The following is a 21663-nucleotide window of genomic DNA, read 5'->3' on the forward strand; positions in this document are numbered from 1 at the left end:
AAAAAAATTATGCAAGATTGAATTTGGATTTGTTTTAAAAGAAATGCAAAAATATTGTGATGAGGACGTACTCCTTAAAGTAGGGGAAAGGGAGAGGTAAGAAAATATTAAATGTTCTGGGGTGCCTGAGTGGCTTAGTGGGTTAAGCCTTTGCCTTTAGCTCAGGTCATGATCTCAGGGTCGTGGGATTGGGCCCTGCATTGGGCTCTCTGCTCAGCGGGGAGCCACTTCCCCTCCTCTCTGCCTGCCTCTCTGCCTGCTTGTGATCTCTCTCTCTCTCTCTCTCTCTGTCAAATAAATAAATAAAATCTTAAAAAAAAAAAAAGAAAATATTAAATGTTCTTACAGCAGAAAAAAAACTTGTGGTAGGTCCTCTAGAGGTAGGTCCTCTAAAAATAAAGTTCTTAGTGCAGGAACCATGTCAGAATAATGCTGTAGTGCTTTATAGATCCTGGGATGGAATGGATAAACTAGAGTATGATCTCTTAGAAGGGAGATTCTGAGCATACCTCTGTAAGGGATCAGCAGTTGATGAGTTCAGCAAACATTTGTTGAGGACTTACCATATACTTGGCATTGTAGGAAGAGAAACTAAAAGCTCATCCCAAGGGCATAGTTAAGTCACAGGAGACATGTGTTCATATATTTGGTATATCTTGCTAATCTCTTGCAGGTGGATGCCCTAATGGGCGGAAATGCCCTCTTGAGGAAATACTGACTGCATTTATGAGACCAAACAGTGGTCCGAGTAGACTATCAATCCCATCTAGTGTGGCGGTACTTCCAGTGCAAATTATGTATTTTTTCTAGAATTCTGATAAATGGGGGATGGTTGCGAGAACTGTTATGTACTTGGACATTGTTGCATTTAGGCAAAGATTATTTACTTGACATGCAAGTTTGTGTTCTTTTAACAAATGCTGCTTAATGTGAATTATCTCATTGAGTTTATACGACAAACTTGAGATACAGTTCCTTTTCCCGTTTTCGATTTGAGGAAATGGGGACTCAGCTATTAAGTAATTCCCCCAAATCATTCTTGAATTAGATAATATGACCAAGACTTTATTCAGTGTGGTCTGATATTGCTTTTTATACTTTGTCCACTGCCGGTTTTCTATAGGTCTCCAATATTAAAAAGGAATGTGTGGTTTATTCTTTCCTGAGAGTATTACACATCAACCAAAGTAAGAAAGGAATATGTCTAAACATTTTAAGTACTATGATAAATACTTAGCTGCTAAACAAGGAAAAGACTGACTTCAAATGCTCAGTTGACACGGGTGAAACACTGAATGGGGTGCCTTCAGGACTGTTAGTGACAAGCCTTTTAACTCTAATAAATCACAAGGATGTAACTTGAGCCTTATGAGGAAGAGCATTATATTACTAATGGATCATCCTGTAGGAACAGAAACAATATATAAAAGTAAATGAAATCCTTGACTCCTTTTCTCTTTTTCACAATTCATCATTATTCCTTTATGAACATAACCCTGGGACAGTTATTATATGTGCCGTTATGGAATTTCTATTGGGCTTTTGGCTTTTTTTGTCATTGTCCTTTGTAAATGAGTACCCCCAGATGAGAATTTCTAGCTAATGGAGTAAGTGAAAGACTGCAGCTGTTGGGTTAGTACTCAGGGTTAAAGTCTGAGTGCGCTTCCTTTCTGTGGCACGTGAGTAGAACCTGGTGGACTCTTTGGCATCCGTAGTTAGGAACTGTGGTTGGTGGAGCTGTTGTTAGTAGTTTTCCTGGAGAAAGTAGCAAACCTTTTTTGGGGGATGGGGGGCACTACCTCTCAGAACTCCTGGGTTCTCACCCAGTATGAAGCTCTGACAATAATCTGAGATACGGAATATTGTCATTATTACTGATTAATGATCTGGAACTGCTCACCCAGCTTCTTGGGGGAGGGCGAGGGGAAGCAAGATGGCTACCTATCTCACTATTTAATAAGCAGCAGTTTGGAATTTGAACTATTTATCTTGTTTATATTTTAAGGAAAAGATATGCAGCTTATGTTCCATATGCTTGTTTATATTTGGAAGTTAAAATATGGTTGAATGCATGCATGGAAGATTTAATTCCTATCCCAGAGGCTGGCTGATTGAGGCGTATGTGTATCGTATGTTAGCCAATGTATGTGCCTTGTGTCGAGATAAGTGGAGATAATTCTCACACACACACCCCTCTCCTGTGTACTCACACATTTTATATAATGTACTTTCTTCGAACACATGAAGATGCAGTACCTACTGTTTACAGATAGGAATTCTGTGCACATATTTACAGTACTTATAACCCAATGTTGATGTTTGCATTTGTATATGTACTCCTGTCCTAGTGATAGAAAATGGAAATCTTTACCTCCCACCACTACCATGCCCTAACATTTAATACTTATAAATTCTAGTTATAGGTTTGTTTTTTTGTTGCTATTTTGGCAAAACCCAGAATAGTCCTTTTCCCTGGTCCCTGGATGCCCACATGTTGTGTTTCTACTCTTTGCGATGGAGCACATGAAGGGGGACGGGTGCTGTTTCTCCATCAGCAAAGGCAGGGAGAAGGAAGTGTTGCAGGCAGGCACCTCAAAGGCAGGGTGGGGAAAGAAATGTTAAGCTCCCTGCACCTGCCCCCTCCCCGCCGCCTTCCTGCCCGTCTCCCTGCTCCAGCTTTTCACGCAACCCTGTAGTCCATATGTGTGCAGATGCCTTCTTTCAGGAGAGCCTGGGCTTCCTGCTTAAATTGCATTTAACTAGAAGGGAATGGACTGAGGGTAAGTCTTCATTCTACAAGCCAGGAAGACTTCATCATGAGAAATGAACATTCCACTAAAAATGGAAACAGTTAAGTCCATTATACACACGTTTCCAGTATCTCTCAATTGGATAGGGCTCAGAAATGCTGGGGAGGAGGTAACAGCCAAGATTTCTCCAAATCCACAATTTGAAGAGTTGGAGATCTCAAGAATTGGAGATCCAGATCTCCAAACTGCTACTCCTACAGAAACCTACCTTCTGATCCATCTGACCTGGCAAAATGCATACTTGGACACTAAACTCAGAGTGGATTGGAAAAGCTGGTGAGACTCTGAAGAGCAGAAACTACCTCGTCCCTAATCCATTCCTTGGCACAATAGGAAATACTGTGGTAATGATGTGAAGGAATTGATTGCTGCTAATATCACGAGCCTCTGAATTAGCCAAACCCTTTGAAAATCTGGACCGATGAAGTTACACATTGATAACAATGGGCTCCTAGCAGGGGCTACAGCATTGTTTTAATGTTAGAAGACTGGGGAGGTCAGGATCATGCGAAAATAGCTGTTCGTGGGCATTTTCAGTGGTAGTTACTTAAGCAGTCCTCAGTCCTCCTGTGTGCTGCAAAGTGCATAATGGTTCTTCTGAAAACCCATGGAGAAATGTCACTGTCCCATCTCCTCAGCCCCGTGTCAGGCACCCCCCTACCGTGGAAGGTGTTAGCAGTGAATCCCATGCAAGCAAACAGCCGACGCAGAGCAGCCATGCCCCAGGTCTTCTGTTTGCAATCCTCCCTGTCAACAGATAGGGGATGAGAAGATCTTCCCAAATCCCACTGTGAGTTAGAGAATGATATCAGATGCAGCTTGGCAAGGGAACAGATGGAATAGTTCAGAGAAGGATAGGATAAAATTGTTGTGGTGGAGGCAAATATCCTTATTCCTCTGGTTTGGAACCCACATGGGAAACATTACTTTTTTGTTGTTTCTAGCAAGTCTTAATAGCCTTTCCCCCCAGCATCCAGGATTTGCACCTTATCCCAGTGGTCTGTGTGGGTGTTGGAGTTGTTTCCTAATTGCAACAACAACAATGACGACAACAACCACCTTGTACCTCCGTATCAGTATTTAGAGCTCTATACCTACATTGTAGAGGCCTGTAGATCTCAGAGGCTGCTTTGCCACTACTCCCGTCTCTTGAAACTAAAGCTAAGAACTACCTTTTCTCTGTCTTTTGAGATAAATATATTATAACCTGGCTTCCCTGTTGGAAGGTAAGAGCAGGAGAGAGTGCTCTCTTTCCTGAGGTTGTTCTGCCATACTCTAGACTCAGATGGTTATGGATTTTCCAGTCCAGTCTTTAACAGCTTATAAGATGCTTTCTCTTGGGCACCTGGTTGAGTCAGTCAGTTATGCATCTGCTTTCAGCTCAGGTCATGATCTCTAGGTCCTGGGATCAAGTCCCGCATGGGCTCCTTGCTCAGTGGGGAGTCTGCCTCCCATCTGCGACCCCCCCTCAATTAACGAAATAAAATCTTTTTTTTTTTTTTTTTTTTAATGCTTTCTCTTGCACTGGCTTTTCCCCCCTTCTATTTTATTTATTTATTTATTTTTTAAAAGATTTAATTTATTTAACAGACAGAGATCACAAGTGGGCAGAGGGGCAGGCAGAGAGAGAGGAGGAAGCAGGCTTCCCACTGAGCAGAGAGCCTGATGCGGGGCTGGATTCCAGTACCCTGGGATCATGACCTGAGCTGAAGGCAGAGGCTTTGACCCATTGAACCACCAGGTGCCCCTCCCCCTTCCATTTTAAAGGAAATCTGTGTTGTGGGAGTTTGTTACTCCAAATATGAAATGACCTGTGCATTGGGCTCTGTCTTATGCTGACTTATTTTCTTATGATGGAGGACTAGGAGAGATCTCCTACTTGCTGTACTGAGCTTTGCTGTCCTTAAAACTGTATTAACGAAGTCCTAAAATGGCATGTTATAGTCCATTGTAAAGATAAGTTAATATTCAAAAAGGGGAAATGGAAACATTTTCCCCCCATGATGTCTCAAGATTGTCTTCCCAAGAAATAGACAGTTTACTAAGTTCTTGCCAGATCAAGAGTAAGGAAGTGTCTAGTAGAAGATTTTTATTTCCTCGCCAGTATCCTCTTTCCGCTTGATTGCTGAACTGACGGACACTTGCTAACAAGTGGTTGATTGATCTACTCTCAAAGGGGCTGTGGAAAAACCCTAAAACACTGGTCAGTTGGCCTGTAACTGGAGGTTAGCTCAGGTTTTGACTTTCATTTATACAGAGAGACTTCCTGAGTCCTTGGCCCAGGTTGCAGGGTTGGCTGGAGATGAGCTACCGTTTGCATTGGTTGTGAGGACAGTTGCGGGGTCTCAGAGCCCTCCCGGCTGATCCCCAGTTTCTCTAGTGGCCCTGGCTTCCTGTTACTTGGAATGCTTCTAAAGTTACACCTGGTGTTAAGTTATGCACAGATATTTATACTCTAAATATGGGCTTTGCAAACCAAGAGTGAAGGGCCCGAGTTTTCTTTCCTTTTCCGTGATTGCGCCCTTCATAGGTCACCGGAGAGTTCCTAAATTCACAAACCCAAGATACGCCTCCCCTTCTCCTCCCTGATTAATACCCTGTGGAAACTTATCCCTAAAGTTGTGAATTAAATGGTAGATAGAGGTTGTTCTCTATGCTGTGACTCCTTCTTCTCCCCCCAACCTGCATTTCCCAGCCTCTCGATTCTTTCTAATGTCAAGACTACGCTGAACTTGTTCCTCCTGAAGGAACAGGCTGTAAACTTTGAAGTCCAGAGGACTTGCTTATTTTGGTTTAAAGGAACGTCCGCTCAGGGGCTCTTGTTACAGAATGAAGTGAGAAGAAGTGGGTTGAAGCCTGCCCTTCCCATTGTTTCTTTTGTTATGATCTGGTTGTTAAGGGGAGAGTGGGGTGAAAAATAGGGCAAGAGCCTATTGAGACCTTAAGTTGATAACCTTGGCTTTCAGGAGGCTTGGGTGTGTGTTTCCATGACTCTCCTGAAATACCTAACACAGACCGCTGCCCAAAGCAAACTCCGTTATGACCTTAAAAGCAAACCTACGTTTTACTTAGAGAGAAGCTGCTGTGCTCTACGGTTTCCCAGAGCTCAGCCTCCTCTGGTTCTCTGGCGTGTCAGCACTTGCCTTCTGTTTTTTCCATTGCACTCCTCCCCGGCTCGGCCCCAGGGGCCCCACCTCTCATAGGAGCAGGGTATGTGACCCTGGAGCCCCGACAGCCTTGCCCATCAATCTTCCTGGTCCACCTGCAGTTTGTCTGTCAGCGGCTGCCCCGCTTCTCCACTGGATGTGCTATTCCTACACATCCGTCAGACAACCCTGAAGCCTCTGGGCCGTTGGAAAGTCAGACTGGCCCTGTTACATCTGTACGTCTTCATCTGTCTTGTGCTGTATCCTCGCCGGCTGCCGTGCCCGGGCTCTGCTCTGAATGACAACGTGAAGCCCATACTCTAGTGGTCAGTGAGCAACCCCCTCCCAGCCGTGGCCATGGGCCATGAGGATCCCTTCGCGAACTGGTGTTGTGTTTCTGGGCAAGACTTACTCCAGAGCTGCTGATACAACCCAGGAAGCAGGTCAAGATAGGAAACTAGACAGGCCCAGAGTTTGATTGGCTTGTACCAGATAGGAGCAGTTCAGTAGTCCTACGTTGTCTGCCCCGTCCTAGATCCAGAAGCACATTTTTCCAGTATTGCAAATAACGGTGTATAAGGGCAAATGCATACCACGGTGACCACTTTTAAGTCCTTCCTAGATTCTAGGCACCACGTTAAACAAGAATGCATAGTATAATGTTCAAGAACATGGGTTTGATCTAATTATTAGTGGTTTGACCTTGGGCAAATCTATCAGAACCATCTATTAAAAGTAGCATACAGCAATTACCGAGAGCTGTTGGGGGATTTAAAAGGCCTGACGTATAATTGCACTTTCAAAGTGCCCAGCACATGGCCAGCAATCGATAAATGCTGATTGTTAAGCTGCTGATTTGTCAGGGGAAACAGGATCCTTAAATAGGAAAAATGGACAATACAAACTGGGATAGGAGGGGTCCAGTTGGTGAGATCAAGGTGATTTTGGAAAAGAAAGGTCTGAGGAGGATTCAAAGAGGCAGAAATTGGTCTGGGCCTGAAAGAATGAGTGGAGCACAGTTGGATCTGGGAGAGGTGTCCTGGCCCGTCTCTCCCCGACCCCCACCCCTGCCACCCCACCGTGATTTTGGAGTTTGTAGCACAGAGAAGATGGACCTACGGATTAGAAGAAATGGTCTCCACTTCCTACACTCACCTGGCTTGACCGTGGGCACACCCCTGAGCCTAGATTTCTTGACTGTTGGGACAGGACAGGGAAGGCCTGCTCTGCCCAGCTCCCAAGGCTGTTGGAAGGCATACGTTGCCATGAGTCCTGTGAAGATGCCTTGAAAATGGCAAAAGACAAGAATAAAGTCCTTGTTAGATCCTAAAGTTCAGAAAGAGAAGATCCCAGACGAATTCTGAGTTATCTCAGACTGTAACTACATAACCTACAGGACACGGGGCTTTCAAAGAGGCACGGACGGCTCTGGCAGAGCCTGGCCCCGTGTTCACGCCTCCAGCCCGACCCTCTCCAGTTGCCGAGAATATGTTCAGATTTCTCCATTCCAAGTGCCTGTGTCAGTATATAAAGAACCCCAAATAATAATAGCCACAGTAATAGTAACAGCAGCAGTAAAACCACGATCAGCCCCGTTTATTTGGCACTTATAGTGTCACTCTGCTGAATACGTCCTGGACCTTCTCCCCTTTAGCTCTCAAACAACAGCGTGAAACACCTGTTATTATTCCCAGTGTAGCGCTAAGTTGAGGCTTAGAGAAATAATTTGCCTAGTTCCCTTTAGGTACTAAATGACAGAGCTGGGTTTAACTCAGATTTATTTGACTCCAAAGCTTAAATGCTTTGTGCCATTTTGTTCTTAATCTAAGGGGGAAAATAAAAAAGAAAACGAAAAAACCTCCCTCCCTCCCCTGCCAACCCTGTGCCAGGTTTCCTACAGAGGATTAAGCATAAGGATGACTTGAATAAAATGGTCAGTGTTCAGGTAGCCCCTCTTGCTTTGCTTAGAGCTTGAGTAGTGGAAAACTTAGACGCCCACCCTACTTTCCCATCACCATCATACGCATTTCCTGGTGTGGATACTGTGCTAGAACAGGAAGAATAATTCCTTGTACTTTGGGGCGTTACATGTTCGCTATTTGAACATCACAATAAGCCCTTGAAGAGGGTTGGTCTTCCCATTTTACTTACGAGGAGATGGAGACTAAGGGAAGTCAACTTGCCCAGTTTCCTAGCTGATCATTGAGAGAGCTGTTTAGAATATTACAACTGTTAATAATTAATTACTAATTACTCATAGATAGTGAAGGTACAGCATTTTATATATCCCGTTTATGGTGCGCAACATGAAGCAATGAGAATGTGTTCTGCTTGAACTTTGGAATGCCTTTGTGTGAGGTTCAGTGATGTTAAATGTTTGTGCTTGCCTATTCTTAAAATTATTTGTGTCACATTTAAATAACTCAGTCCTGAAGCTGCTGGCGGAAAATCATTCTTCAGTAATAAGGCTGGGATGGGAGGAAGAGGGGATCAGCTATTAAATTCTTATCACGGCACAAAGGTTTTTGAATGTCAAATGTTAAACTCTTCTACATTCAATAGGAATTTTGCTATGAATCTTCAGTCCCCTAGGGTACCTTTCCTGTCTGTGCCTGTCAGCTTCATTGTTGTGCATTTTAAATAAAGCTTTCTCTAACATTCAAAACTCCTTCCGGAGTTTTAGGAAAGAGACATACATAAAGTGTGTCCTGTGCCTTTGCATTTTTGTTTTCTTTTACCTTCTTCTGTGTGCCTACCCCAGCCCTACCCCACCCCCAATCTTTAGAAGTATAAAGCTAAGGTAAAAAGAGCTTTAAAAGGGGGGGCTCTGGGGAAGTATGCAAATGACAGAAATGTCTCTGGGAAAATTAAGGGAAGTGAAATTCAGCAAGAAAGAAATTCATTGATGTTGTGATGAAACGTTGTCACTGGAGATGATGACAAATTAGAATCCGTTCCCATGGGGACCGGCATGCTACCTACTGATCATTTGACCCATGGCTGGATGTTGGCTAGCCGAAGAATTGACCCAAAAGATGACAAGATGGTTTTAGTCCCGTTGTCTCATCAGCATTCAGGAACCCCTTAGGGGATGAAGGGGAGAGGATAAAGAAGGATAAAAGATGAAAGCTGAGCTGTGGAAAGAAAAATGTTTTTAATTACACTGAGGAGGATTGTGGGTCCACCTGTAGCTTTTGTTAAGAATGGCCTTTGTTTTCTCCTGTCTGCAGGGATCATGGCAGGATACAGACCCAGAATCCGTCGGGCCTCTTGGAAGGTTCTGTGTTGGTAGCCGGTCCTCTTCAGTTGAACGGATACATTCAGAACTTAATCTCTCTGTGGGCTATCTTTACTCTAATAGATTCTGTTATGCCCGCCGAGCAACCTGGATTTGGTTGGCATGCTGAAAGAGCTTGCTTTTAGAGAGAAAAAAATACCCTGCCGTGGAGCAGGAGTTGACATTTCCGTAGTGAGTCACTCTCCCATTCCTTGTCAGAAGGGCAAAGGGAGGTCATCTCGGGCAGTGGGGTCAAGGGAGGCCAGAGCCCCACGTGGGAGTCAAGAGACCCTTAAGCCCCATATGCCTCAGTTTCTTTACTTGTCAAATGGGAATTAAAATTGCATCTTACTACCCTATGAGGGCAGATGAATTAATTGAATGAAAATTTCGAGGAAAATACTGAATTACGTAAGTCACTTCTGAAAGGAAAGGAACAGTACATCTGTGATGTTTTCTTCCCAGGTTATGAACAAAGTTAAACACTCTGGAGTAATTGGAACAATTTAGGTTAGTTTGATATAACTTACACCACAGTAGTCCAGGAATAGCAGGTATTATTTTGGGAGAATACATCATTTCACCTTTGGCCCCACCACCTCCCCCCCCCTTTTTTTAATCAGTGGTAGAATTCAGTTCTAAACCTCCTTAAAGGTTTGATTTTCATTGGAATTATGTACAATTCTAAATGTGTTTTCAGAAGTCTCGTTTTTATTATAAAGTAATGAGACGGTGTGTGGCTTACAGTACTCTGCCAAGAATTTCACAGCATTTGTTAAAATGGGTTTGAAAGGAAATGGGAGGAGGGCATTATTAGTGTGTGTGTATTATGGAGAGAAACCGTGTTGCACAGAGGTCGAAGCTGAGCCTCTGGAGTTGGAATAGTACTGGGTTTGGGGGCCAGCTCTACTACTTACTAGCTTTGTAACTTTGAGCAAATTATTAGACCTTTAGTGTCTGCTTCTGGGGGGAAAAATGGACATGTGTACCTTACAGAGTTCTTTGAATAAATATTCTTTTTTTTTTTAAGATTTTATTTATTTATTTGACAGAGAGAAATCACAAGTAGATGGAGAGGCAGGCAGAGAGAGAGAGAGGGAAGCAGGCTCCCTGCTGAGCAGAGAGCCCGATGCGGGACTCAATCCCAGGACCCTGAGATCATGACCTGAGCCGAAGGCAGCGGCTTAACCCACTGAGCCACCCAGGCGCCCCGAGTTCTTTGAAAGCTTAATTTGGTATGTGCTTATGAAGTGCTTCGAAGGGTGTCCTGCACATAGTTAGCACTTAACAAATGTTGGCTATTTTTTGGTAAGATTTTTAAAAATGTATTATTTGTTAAGAGTAAGCACAAGCAAGGGGAGTAGCAGGTGGAGGGAGAAGCAGGCTCCCCACTGAACAGGGAGCCTGATGTGGGTGGGGCTCGATCCCAGGACCTGGAGATCATGACCTGAGCCGGAGGCAGACATCAACCAACTGAGCCACCCAGGTTGGCTAGTCTCTTTTTTTAATAAGGCAAGATGGGGTATCACTACATGAAAGACAGGAGTTTCCGACTGAGAGGTGTGAATCCAAGGTGGAAGGAGCTGGCATTCAAGGTCTTCTGTTAATGGTCATATGTGTCTGGGTTCTACATGTAAGGTCCTTGCCTCCACTGATGAAAAACGCAGCTCAAGGCCCGTCCTCACCAGGCCGCCCAAGGCAGACATTGCCAATTTGCTCTTGCCCCCACTACTTGTGGCAGTGCCTCTCCCCTTCTCCTCCCCTCCCCTCCCCCAATCAGACTCCCCCTTCCCCCTCCAGGGAAGCCTTGGTTCCCCACCCAGCCCAGGAGTGGGGGGCTTTGTGCTCTGGCTCTGTGCCTTGGCTGATTATATTAATGGGAGTTTCCTCAGATTGTGTGATTCATCATATTTTTCACCATGTGTGTAGTGTGTGGTAAGTACCTCTGTACAGTAGCTGTTATAATTTTGCGAAGAACCCTGCAGTTTCTTTGGACAGGTTTCTGGTCCATAGGCTCCAGTCTTGGTAATTCTGATGATGTCGATGGTAGTACCTGGACCGAAGCAGCTTGGATAGCCTAGCAGCTTGGATTGTCTAGGGACGGAATTCAACCTGTCAGCCTATCAAGTCACTTACTGCTGCTCAAGAGAGCACCCCAAACTCAGTGGCATAACCCGCAGTTTCTTCATGCTTACAGATTCTGTGGTTCAGGAGCTCAGGTCCGGCACGGCAAGAATGGCTTATCTCCATTCTGTGCTGTCTGGGGCTTCAGCCCTGGGACTTCCTGGAGTCTTCTTGACTCCTATTCAGAGCCTGGGCTGAGATGACTTGAAGGCTTGAGCAGCTGGAGTTGTCAGCCAGGCACTTAATTGTGGCTTTTCCATGAGTCTTGGACTTCGTTCATGTGGTGGCTGAGAGCATTCCGCGAGAGAGAGACCTGCGGAAATGGCATGGCCCTTTATGACTTGGCCTCAGAACTTACATAGTGTCAGTTTCTCTGTATTTGACTGGCAGAAGCCAGCATAACCCTACCCAGATTCAAGGAGTGGGTGTGGAGAAGGAATATACAGCGCACTTGTCAGGGGCAGGGGGTGTGTGTGTGGCGGGGGGATGCAGCAAATTTTTATAAAACTACTGGGACTGTAGCTCTATTTTGGGACACGTTGGGGCTTCTAACTTACAGTGAAGCAAGCCATATCGCCTCTGTTTTCAACTACTTAACTCGCACACTGGCATGAAAGCAGCCATAAACAGATAAACAAATGACTGTTTCATTAAAACTTTATGAGCACTGAAAGGTGAATTTCCCATAGTTATCACAAAGTGCCTTTTTAAAAAAGACATTTAAAAATGTAAGAATCGGGCGCCTGGTTGGTTCAGCCAGTTAGGCATCTGCCTTCTGCTCCGGTCATGATCCCAGGGTGCTGGGATTGAGTCCCATATCGGGCTCCCTGCTCAGCGGGGAGTCTGCTTCTCCTTTTCACTCTCCTTCTGTGCATTCTCTTTTTCTCTCTCTCTCTCTCTCACTTTCTCTCTCTCTCTCTCGCTCGCTCAAATAAATAAATAAATAAAATCTTGAAAGAAAAACTAAAGGACACAGAATTCCTCCTCTGAAAATGCTAAAGCAAATTTGGACAACACTTTATCATATGAAATGTCACTCTGATACACTTGTTACATCTAGAAATTTTTCTAAACTAATTCATAGTTTGTGACTGTTTAGCAAGGCTGAGGATCTCCGTTATTTAAGTGAAATTCTGAAAACTCCCAAACACCAGTGGAACAAAATCAGATTTTGGAATTGGCTTGAAAAAATGGAGATACCCTGCTTTGGCTCCCTGTTCTCAGCCTGTAAGCTATTGGACCGTGTGCATTGCATGACCCAAAGGAGATGATTAGTTCTCCTCTAGTGTGCTGATAATGAATAGCTCTACAAAACCAATTAGCTATAATTCTATCAGTCATTTCATTTGCGTAACATTTTGTTTAAGGGGAAGAAAAACAACACTGTTTTCCTTGGAGATCTGTAATTAAGCCGTGATATTTGATGACAACAATGGAGGAAAAAGCAGTATGCTTACCCATTTGCTTTTGTTATTCCCACATGAAAGTAAATTATGATGAAGTGTTCTGTTCGTAGCAGTTACAAAAGACATTTGTCCATCTTAAAGGTGGAACAGACCAAACGGGAGTGTATTTTTAATGGTATATTTTATTTTATGTGGATGTCTATGTTGTGCAACTCCAGGGATTTGCCATTTGCATGGAGGACTGTGAAAGGTGCCCCCTGGAGTTGTGTGGCAGAACATGCTGTACGCTCTTTCCTTTCTTCATGTATTTTTCTCTTGAAAAATCTGTGTGACTCCAGAACCACGAATAGTGGGTTGTTTTCTTATAATCACTGTTGTTGCTGTGTAGGTGTTAATGTTGTCATGTTGACAGTAGTATCGGTAGGCTTTGTTTTCCTTTATCTAGCGAGGCATGTTATGGATCAGTATTGTTCTTCATGAGTTCATGCCCATGAGAAGTTCCTCGTGTATCTTTAGCCATTTTAAGACCACAGGTAGTGTTTTATTGTCATCTGACTATCCCTCTGGGGTTTCTGGACACTTTGCAGTTTTAATATCAATTTACACGGAAGAATGAGACCTGGGTGTTCTATCTCAATTTACCCACTTGAGTGTATATTGTTGGTTTTACCTGAAGTAAAACATGCCTGTAATACATGCAGTCTATCATGCAAATTAATGAGCTTATTAGGAAAAACATGGTGGGTTATTGTGGTGGGCCTTTGACTTACTTTGCTTACTCTTTATCTCACAGCTAGCCAAAAAAATCCGAGAGAAGTTCAACCGTTACTTGGATGTGGTCAACCGGAACAAGCAGGTTGTAGAAGCTTCCTATACGGCTCACCTGACCTCGCCTCTAACTGCAATTCAAGACTGCTGTACTATCCCACCTTCCATGATGGAGTAAGACTTTACAAATATTTTTGTGTTGTTGAAACCAGTAATTGAATTGCTTTCCATTCATACTCAAATGCCTGTGCTTGTCTGTTGGAAAGTGTATAGTATTTCTATCTTAAATAAACCCTTTTTCTTTACATAGACAATTTTTGAAGAAGTGAGATTCCACATTCTATGTCCAAGAAATTCCTAGACTCTTCACTGCTCACCTTTTTGTCATGTTGGAATTCAGGGTCGGAAGGATCAAATATTAGCTGAGTATAAAGTTGAATTAAGCTAAGAAAATTGCAGACATTTGGTCAGGTGTCAGCTAGTGGGTCTTGAATAAAATAGACTCACTGAGTCTGGCACTTTGCCTAATTTAAGGGAGTGCTTTTTGTCTTTGAAAAGAGTAGCAAAAATTCCCACTTCATACTTTGGTAGTTTTAAAGATAACATCTACGCTAATGGGAGATATGGCTTCAGATAATATTGCAACAGAATTAGTATATGTACAGTTAAGGATATTTTTATTTATTAGCCTGGTGATAGTTATGTCTGGAGGGATGTAGGGTCATATGATGCTGGAAATTGTAGTGGAAAGAACACTTACCTAGAGGTACAAAGAACTTAATTTTTACTTAATCTCTAACTAGCTGTGTGGCCTTAATTAATTAATTATGTGCAGTTTTCTGTCGGTGGATAATAATCTTTATTAGACCAATTTTCTAGGGCTATTGCGAGTGACTAAAAGCTGCTAACATACTTTAAAAACTGAGTGTAAATGTTATAATTAGTATGTATTACTCCCCCTTTTGCATATCAGGTGCTCTTAAAGTCATGCAAGGGATAGATACAACATAGTTTTGGTGGGTAAATGTTTTGCTTCTAGAAGCATTTTTTTCCTACTTTAGTTTCTTGGTGGGCTATGTAGATAGGGCATCCTTAAGTCATTTTTATTCTCTATGTGACTTTTAAGATGAGCCTTTTTCTCTGGCTTACTCTGTATGCAGCCTAAAGAAGCTCCTACTAGTTGTTTACTAAATTAAGTGGGAAAATGTATACAGTGTAGCCTGAGCCTGTCTGGATAGTAGTCCTCCCTAACACTCAGATGGTCTTGGATATTTTATGTCTCAGCCACTCTGTCTTCATCTCTAGAATAGGAATGATGATAAATACTTCACAGTGCCCTGGGCATCCAGTGAGACCAAAAATGAAAAACACTTTGTAATTTTCTAAACAAATCTCAACCCCAGTGTGTGTGTGTGTGTGTGTGTGTGTGTGTGTGTGTCTTAAATACACACTTCCATATCATAGTGAACATCTCATTTTTTATTAGGTTTAATCAGAGAAGATGTCCTTTTTTTTAATAGTTTGGGCATTAGTAAATTGAATATTTTTTACAACTTATCTCTTCTCTAAAAAGAGAATGGGGGGCCCGATTGGGTTTTTGAACCAAAGAAAACATCATTTTCAAAACAAAGAGAAGAGCTAGTATATAGTAAGAGAGAAATCCTTAAAGCTAGAATTAACGCTTATAACAGTGATTTTTGGCTGGGGATAATTTCCGCCCCTCGCCTTATCCCCCTATGCTCTTGGACATTTGGCAATGTCTGGAAACATTTTCAGTCGTTACAGTTCAAAGGTGGTGAATAGTTGTTACTGATACCTAGTGAGGAGAGGGCAGGGATGCTGTTCCACATCCCAGAATGCACAAGATAATCCCCCCTCCCTGCAAAGAAAGAATTACCCAGGGGCACCTGGGTGGCTCAGTGGTTAAGCGTCTGCCTTTGGCTTGGGTCATGATCCCAGGGTCCTGGGATCGAGCCCCGCATCGGACTCCCTGCTCTGCAGGAAGCCTGCTTCTCTCTCGTGGTCTCTCTCTCTCACTCTCCCTGTCAAATAAACAAAATCTTAAAAAAAAAAAAAGAAAAAAGAAAGAAGAAATGACCTGGTTCACAATGTCAGTAGTGTAGAAGGTGAAAAACCCTGCCTCAAAAGATGGGAGGTTTTCTTAAATTCCTAAGTGGAACTGTTGCTCTAGTCGAAACAACAATCGTGAATTGACTGGTCTCTACTTGGAAATCTGTCCTGTAAGTCTTCATCCCATTACTGGTCCCACCTTGTGAGCTTCTATTAATGTTTCAAGAAATAGCTCAACAATTTGCCTCTTTCCATAGCTTCCTAATTTACCCCCCTCCCCCTGCCACGCCTTGCCTCCTTATTTCCCTTTGCTCCTGGAGGGATTCACTTGCTCCCTCATCTCTGTTCCCATAGTTCATTTTCAGACACCTCTATTACAGTGTGGAACTTAATGTATCCTGGGTTGTTGGTGGTGACTCTGCCTCCCCTACTGTTCTGGGCAGGGATTACACCTCATCCATTTCTACCCCAGCACCCAGCATTTGTAGTTAATTACTCCTTGTCAGAATCTGAATTGAGTCAGGGGATGTCTGCTCTCAACAAATTAAAACTTTGGGGGTAGAGGGCAAATACTGAACATAATTAATAGTGCAGAATGTGACACAGAGACGTACTGGGGTTCCTCAAAGCAGAGAAATGTCCCAGGTGGTGGATGGATCACAAGAGTCTGTCAACTTTGGAAGTATGCTTGTTCCTGGATCCGCTCATTTGGGAGAATATCACGAGAAAATGGTAAGACATGTTTATAAAGAGGAGCTTGTAAGGACAGTCATGGGAGTGCTGTTTAGAATAGAAAATATTGTCAGTACCTTAAATTCTGATAATAGGAGATTAGCCAAGGATATTGTTGTCCCATCCACGGACATGAGAGAGAGGGTAAGATGCAGCCAGGAGAAGGTAAAAGAGTGTTTGCTGACAGGGGAAAATGGCCAGGCATACCTATATACACGCACACCTTAGAAGTTTGAGAGGACTTACATCAAAATGCTTTGGGGGTAAAGACCTTGATTCCATTTTGAATATGCTGAGATAAGGGTTGAGGTCTGAGATCCAGGCCATGCAGATGTCTGGCAAAATTCAGTGGTCTACCTTTTGGTGAATCCAGTAGAACAAAAAGTGTAGTGTCTGGCCCTCAGGAATTTCTCATTCAGTTCAGTTGACCATCCGCAGGGCTTCTGTTCTCCCAGGAGGATCCATGCCGAGTAAGCAGGTTCACAGGAGGCCCTTCCCTCCTTCCGTGGTCAGTAGCGGACATTGCGTGGGGACTCTGGAGAGATGCGGCGGCATCTTACCTCCTCACTAGGACTCACTGACAGAACCAGCCTCCATTTGGGGCGAAGGTGGTAAAACCAGGGCAGTTGAGACAATGAAGCTGGGTAATCAGAAGGTCTCTAAATGAGTAAAGAACAGGTTCCCTCTGGTGGCATATTAAAGAGAGAACTGATAAAAATGGTTCACAGCAGGGATGACTGCCCTCCTCTTAGAATCTTCCTAGTTCGGAATTACTTACCCAGCGACACATGTTAAGGAGTTTTTGAAGTAACTCTGAGCTGATGCTTTTCTAGCAGTTGGCTGAACATACCTTCTAAAATTATGAGACTCTATCTCATTTTTTTTTTTTTTTTAAGATTTGTTTGAGAGTGCACAAGCAGGGGGAGCAGCAGGGAGAGGGAGAGGGAGAAGCAGACTCCCCACTGAGCAAGGAGCCCAGTGCAGGACTGGATCCCAGGACCCTGGGATCATCACCTGAGCTGAAGCCAGACGCTTAAGCGACTGAGCCACCCAAACGCCCCCTCTCTCTCACTGTCTTCATGAAGATTCAACAGTGGAAGGAGTTAATAGTAGGTTTTTGGGGTGAGCCAGGATGGGAATCCTTCGCTCCCTTTACTGCTGTCCCTCATGTAACATATGCTTTTCTCAACACTTTCTGTTTTGGTGTCTTACTGAACACATTTTCAGTATATATATTCCATTCCCTCCAGAAATGTCTACATTTTGAATCTCAGGGAGTTCACATTGGAGTTGTGCAAAAAAAAAAAGAACTCCCAGTCTTGGGAACCAATTTGAGGACATACGTAAAAACTTTTTTTTTTTTTTTTTTTGTAAACATAGTAGGCAGATTTGGTTTTGAATCTAGCCTCTTTCATTCATAAGTTGACCCTGGGGAGTCACCTAATTCTGAGCTTCGATCTCCTCAGTGAGCGGAGAATAAGGGTAATACATGCCTCACAGGGTCACCTTAGGGAGATGTTTTTGGTTGTAACTTCTTTATTTGATAAGTACGGATATTATCCTTTAGGTCCAGAGATATACTTTTTTCTCTTACTGTGATAACAAAGTTTAAGATAAATATGCTTAAAAAGTAAACTTTTTTTATTTATTTTTATTTTTTTTTAAACGATTTTATTTATTTATTTGACAGAGAAAGATCACAAGTAGACAGAGAGAGAGAGAGAGAGGGAAGCAGGCTCCCCGCTGAGCGGAGAGCCCGATGCGGGACTCAATCCCAGGACCCTGAGATCATGACCTGAGCCGAAGGCAGCGGCTTAACCCACTGAGCCACCCAGGTGCCCCAAAAGTAAACTTTTTTAAATGAAAATATTAAGTAAATGTGACCAAAATCTTGAAAGTAATAGATAGGGTAATGATGAAAGTTCTTTAAAAATGGACTCGAACATTGCTAAAGTCTTTCCAGATTGTGAAATTTTACGGTTCTATAAAGCAGACTCTTGGCACCCATGGCCTGTACCTGGCCCCAGGCAAATGTATTAATACTGCCGTTGTAAGAAATAAAAGCAATTAACTTGAGATAAGGGACCTCCAGCCTTTGATCTGGATCTTGTCCATTCTTAAACATCTGGGCTCTGCAAACGTGTTGACACCTAGCACTGGCCCCATGTCCTTTAATCTGTTGGTTACTAACGTTTTAAGTGGCTGCCTGTGGCCTGTTGACCTGGCTTCTCCAAAGGCATCAAGGATAAGTTAGTACTAGGACAATATTTTTACAGCTAATTTTAACCAATGGCTAATACTGAGTTTCAAGCCTAGAATTTCATTGTTACTGATTTATAATGTATTTATTTGTCTCACAGAGGCATGATAATGCATATTTTAATAAAATGCCCAGTTCTGAAGATAGAAGGGCTTTAAAATGTCCTCTCAGAGATTCTGAAGATTTATACTCTGATGACAACAGAGAGAACCCGCGGAATGGCAGAAAATTGATTTTCCAGATGATTTTGATAGTTTCCTTCTCAGGCCACTCAACTCCTTCCTACTCAGGAGTCCTGCTTGTTAATAACTTCGTACAAGCCTGTGCATGGAGATTAGGTGCTTTGTCAATGTTTGCTGAAGGAATGATCTGAAGAATTAACCTCTTCTACAAGGGAAAAAAATTAGATTATGGCTTAATCTAAGACAGACTCATTTTCAGAGGTGTTTTCAGTGGTAAATTTACTTATTTAATGAACAGCTCCCCTTGTGTTGGGTCGCTGATGAGGTTGCACGAGAGACTGGGCTCTCCCACGACGAGTGCACAGACACACAAACACAGAATTGTGCTCAGGGACTATATCTGATCTACAGATGCATTTATCTTGTCTCCAAAGGATGTTTTAAAGGTTTTTAAATTTATAAGTTTTTAATTCTGTTGCCAACATTTAAATTTTGGGAGATTATCTATTTGTCGTCTCTAAATCTGAAGATCTGGCAATAGTGGGTCCACATTCCCACTGAGCAGCAGTCAGCTTGTCTGACTCCCCTTTGAGGACCCGGCCCACATTCTCCCCTTCCCACAATTACCACTAGTCCCTGTGGATTACACCCAACCCATTCTCCTGACTTTGATCACCTGCTTGGCCCACACTAACGTGTGAGTTTGAAACTCCTGGTCTAAAAGGACTGTATAATACTAATAAATCTGACTTAAGAAAATGTGGAGTTTAAAGAATGTAGCTGCTCTATGCATAACATTATGCATAACATTCAGAATATCTGTCCCTGAAACCTAGCTTGCCACAGAGATGGGGTTCTGTTGAGAACCTCTCAACCTAATTGTTTATTCAGCAGGACCCACAAACCCTTGGCTTCTATGCAGATCACTAATTTTATCTTCCACATCTCTTAATCCATTTTTTTCCTCCCTTCCCCAGTTTCTTTCGTAGGTATTCCTGCCTGGTGGCACTCTTATTTTTTTATTCTTATGTCTTTTTTTCTTTTTTTTTTTTTAGAAGAAGGAAACAGTGTGAGGGTAAACTAAGAAGGAAATACTGGGAAGATGAACTTAGATTTTTATTTTTTATTTTTATTTTATTTTTATGCGTCTCTCAACTGTTCAGTGCAGTTGTCCTCACTCAGTTAATGCTTGTGAATTGGTTCATTGTGGTGGGAACGGAAGGCATGTAGGCCAGGTAGGAGGTGAGCAAAGTGGTACTGTGGTGGAACTAAAGGCAGTAAGCGGTGGTTTTTCAAGCCCCGTGGAAGCCAGCCACCTGCCGCGGGACTCGAGTTCTGTAGAGAATTCTCACATCCCCACCAGGGCGGCTGGACTTGAGTTCTAGAGAGAATTCTCATATACCCACCAAGGCAGATTTTAAAAGCTTCACTAAATCCAAACAGAAAAGAAACTCTGGGAAACATTGTTAAGTTTGATTCCTGCCATTTTTCAAGGAGCTCTTTGAGATGGCGCATCCGCTAAGATGGATGTAGGCAATGGGGAAGGCAGGGGACACTAATCTCTTTTTCTGAGAATCCACATTTCATGCATCCCTGGCTACTGCCCACTAGAACAATGTGATTTTAGGCCTTACCACGAAACTTATTGGGGGTATTATGCTTACAGACAAAGCAGCCAGCGTGGGTACTGATGCAAGAACACAGGCTCCAGAGGGCATTTTTCATGAGTAGCTACTGTTAGTAATCCTGTGTTGGGGTTCTCCAGAGAAAAGATCTAATAGGAGGGGAACTATGTGACAGAGAGGGAGAGGGGGATAGATCTGTTTTAAGGAATTGGCTCACATGATTATGCAAAAGCAAATCCAAAATCTGTAGGGTAGCCCAGCAGTCTGGAGGCACAGGAAGAATTGTAACTCCAGTCTGCTGACAGAATTCCTTCCTGCTTGGGGAGGTCAGTCTTCACTCTATTAGGGCCTTCAGTTAATTGGACCCACAAGTCCTCTGACTTAAATGTTGATTTCATCCCAGAAATCCCTTCACAGAACCATCTAGAATGGTTGACCATTGACCAAATACCTGGATACCCTGGGTTAGTCAAATTTACACCTAAAATTCACCATCACACACTCTTAGAGAATAGAAAATTGGGTGCAAAACCTACCACTGAATTTAAATTTTTATTAACACTCACATTTAGGTTGGAGGATGCCAAATTATCACTCTTTGAACTTCATGCTGTGTTGTTCTAGACTGTTTCTCTTAAAAAGTTAATGGTCATGTGAATAACTGCCTAGAAAGGAGTGGAGGCAGCTGAGTAAATCTTTTTCCATGTAGGAGCACCTGGCAGCTCAGTTGGTTGAGCATCTGCCTTTGGTTCAGGTCATGATCCCAGAATCCTAGGATCAAGCCCCATGTTAGGCTCCCTGCTCGTGTGGAGCCTGCCCCTCCCTGTCCCTCTGCTGCAACCCCCCTTGTTCCCTCTCCCTCTCTCATATAAATGGGTAGGTTTTTTAAAAGTCTTTTTTTAAAAAAAGTCTTTTTCCATGTAAATTGGTTGTCTATCTTGTGTTATGATTTAGATGTGTAAATTTCTATGTTCACATATTAAGTTCAAATATTGATGACATCATAGCAGCCAGAAATAAGTTAGTTTTTTTTTTATTTTGATGGCTAACGTGCTGACCCATAATGTTCAGATTCTTTATTTTTTTTTTAAGATTTTATTTATTTATTTGACAGAGAGAGATCACAAATAGGCAGAGAGGCAGGCAGAGAGAGAGGGGAAGCAGGCTCCCTGCTGAGCAGAGAGCCTGATGTAGGTCTCGACCCCAGGACCCTGAGATCATGACCTGAGCCACCCAGGCGCCCCTCATGTCCAGATTCTTAAA

The 21663-nt window shown here is 42.9% G+C and overlaps 1 protein-coding gene across 1 annotated transcript in view; it reads left to right on the forward strand.

Moving 5' to 3' along the window:
* Nucleotides 1–21663, forward strand: part of CACHD1 (cache domain containing 1) — a 206981-nt gene that overhangs the window by 95151 nt on the left and 90167 nt on the right. Inside the window, exon 3 of the mRNA XM_044238376.1 lies at nucleotides 13557–13705. Within this exon, the coding sequence (XP_044094311.1) occupies nucleotides 13557–13705 (149 nt within the window). The remainder of the gene's footprint in view (nucleotides 1–13556; nucleotides 13706–21663) is intronic.

Source organism: Neovison vison, chromosome 2 (genome assembly GCF_020171115.1).
Source record: "Neovison vison isolate M4711 chromosome 2, ASM_NN_V1, whole genome shotgun sequence".
Taxonomy (NCBI): domain Eukaryota; kingdom Metazoa; phylum Chordata; class Mammalia; order Carnivora; family Mustelidae; genus Neogale; species Neogale vison.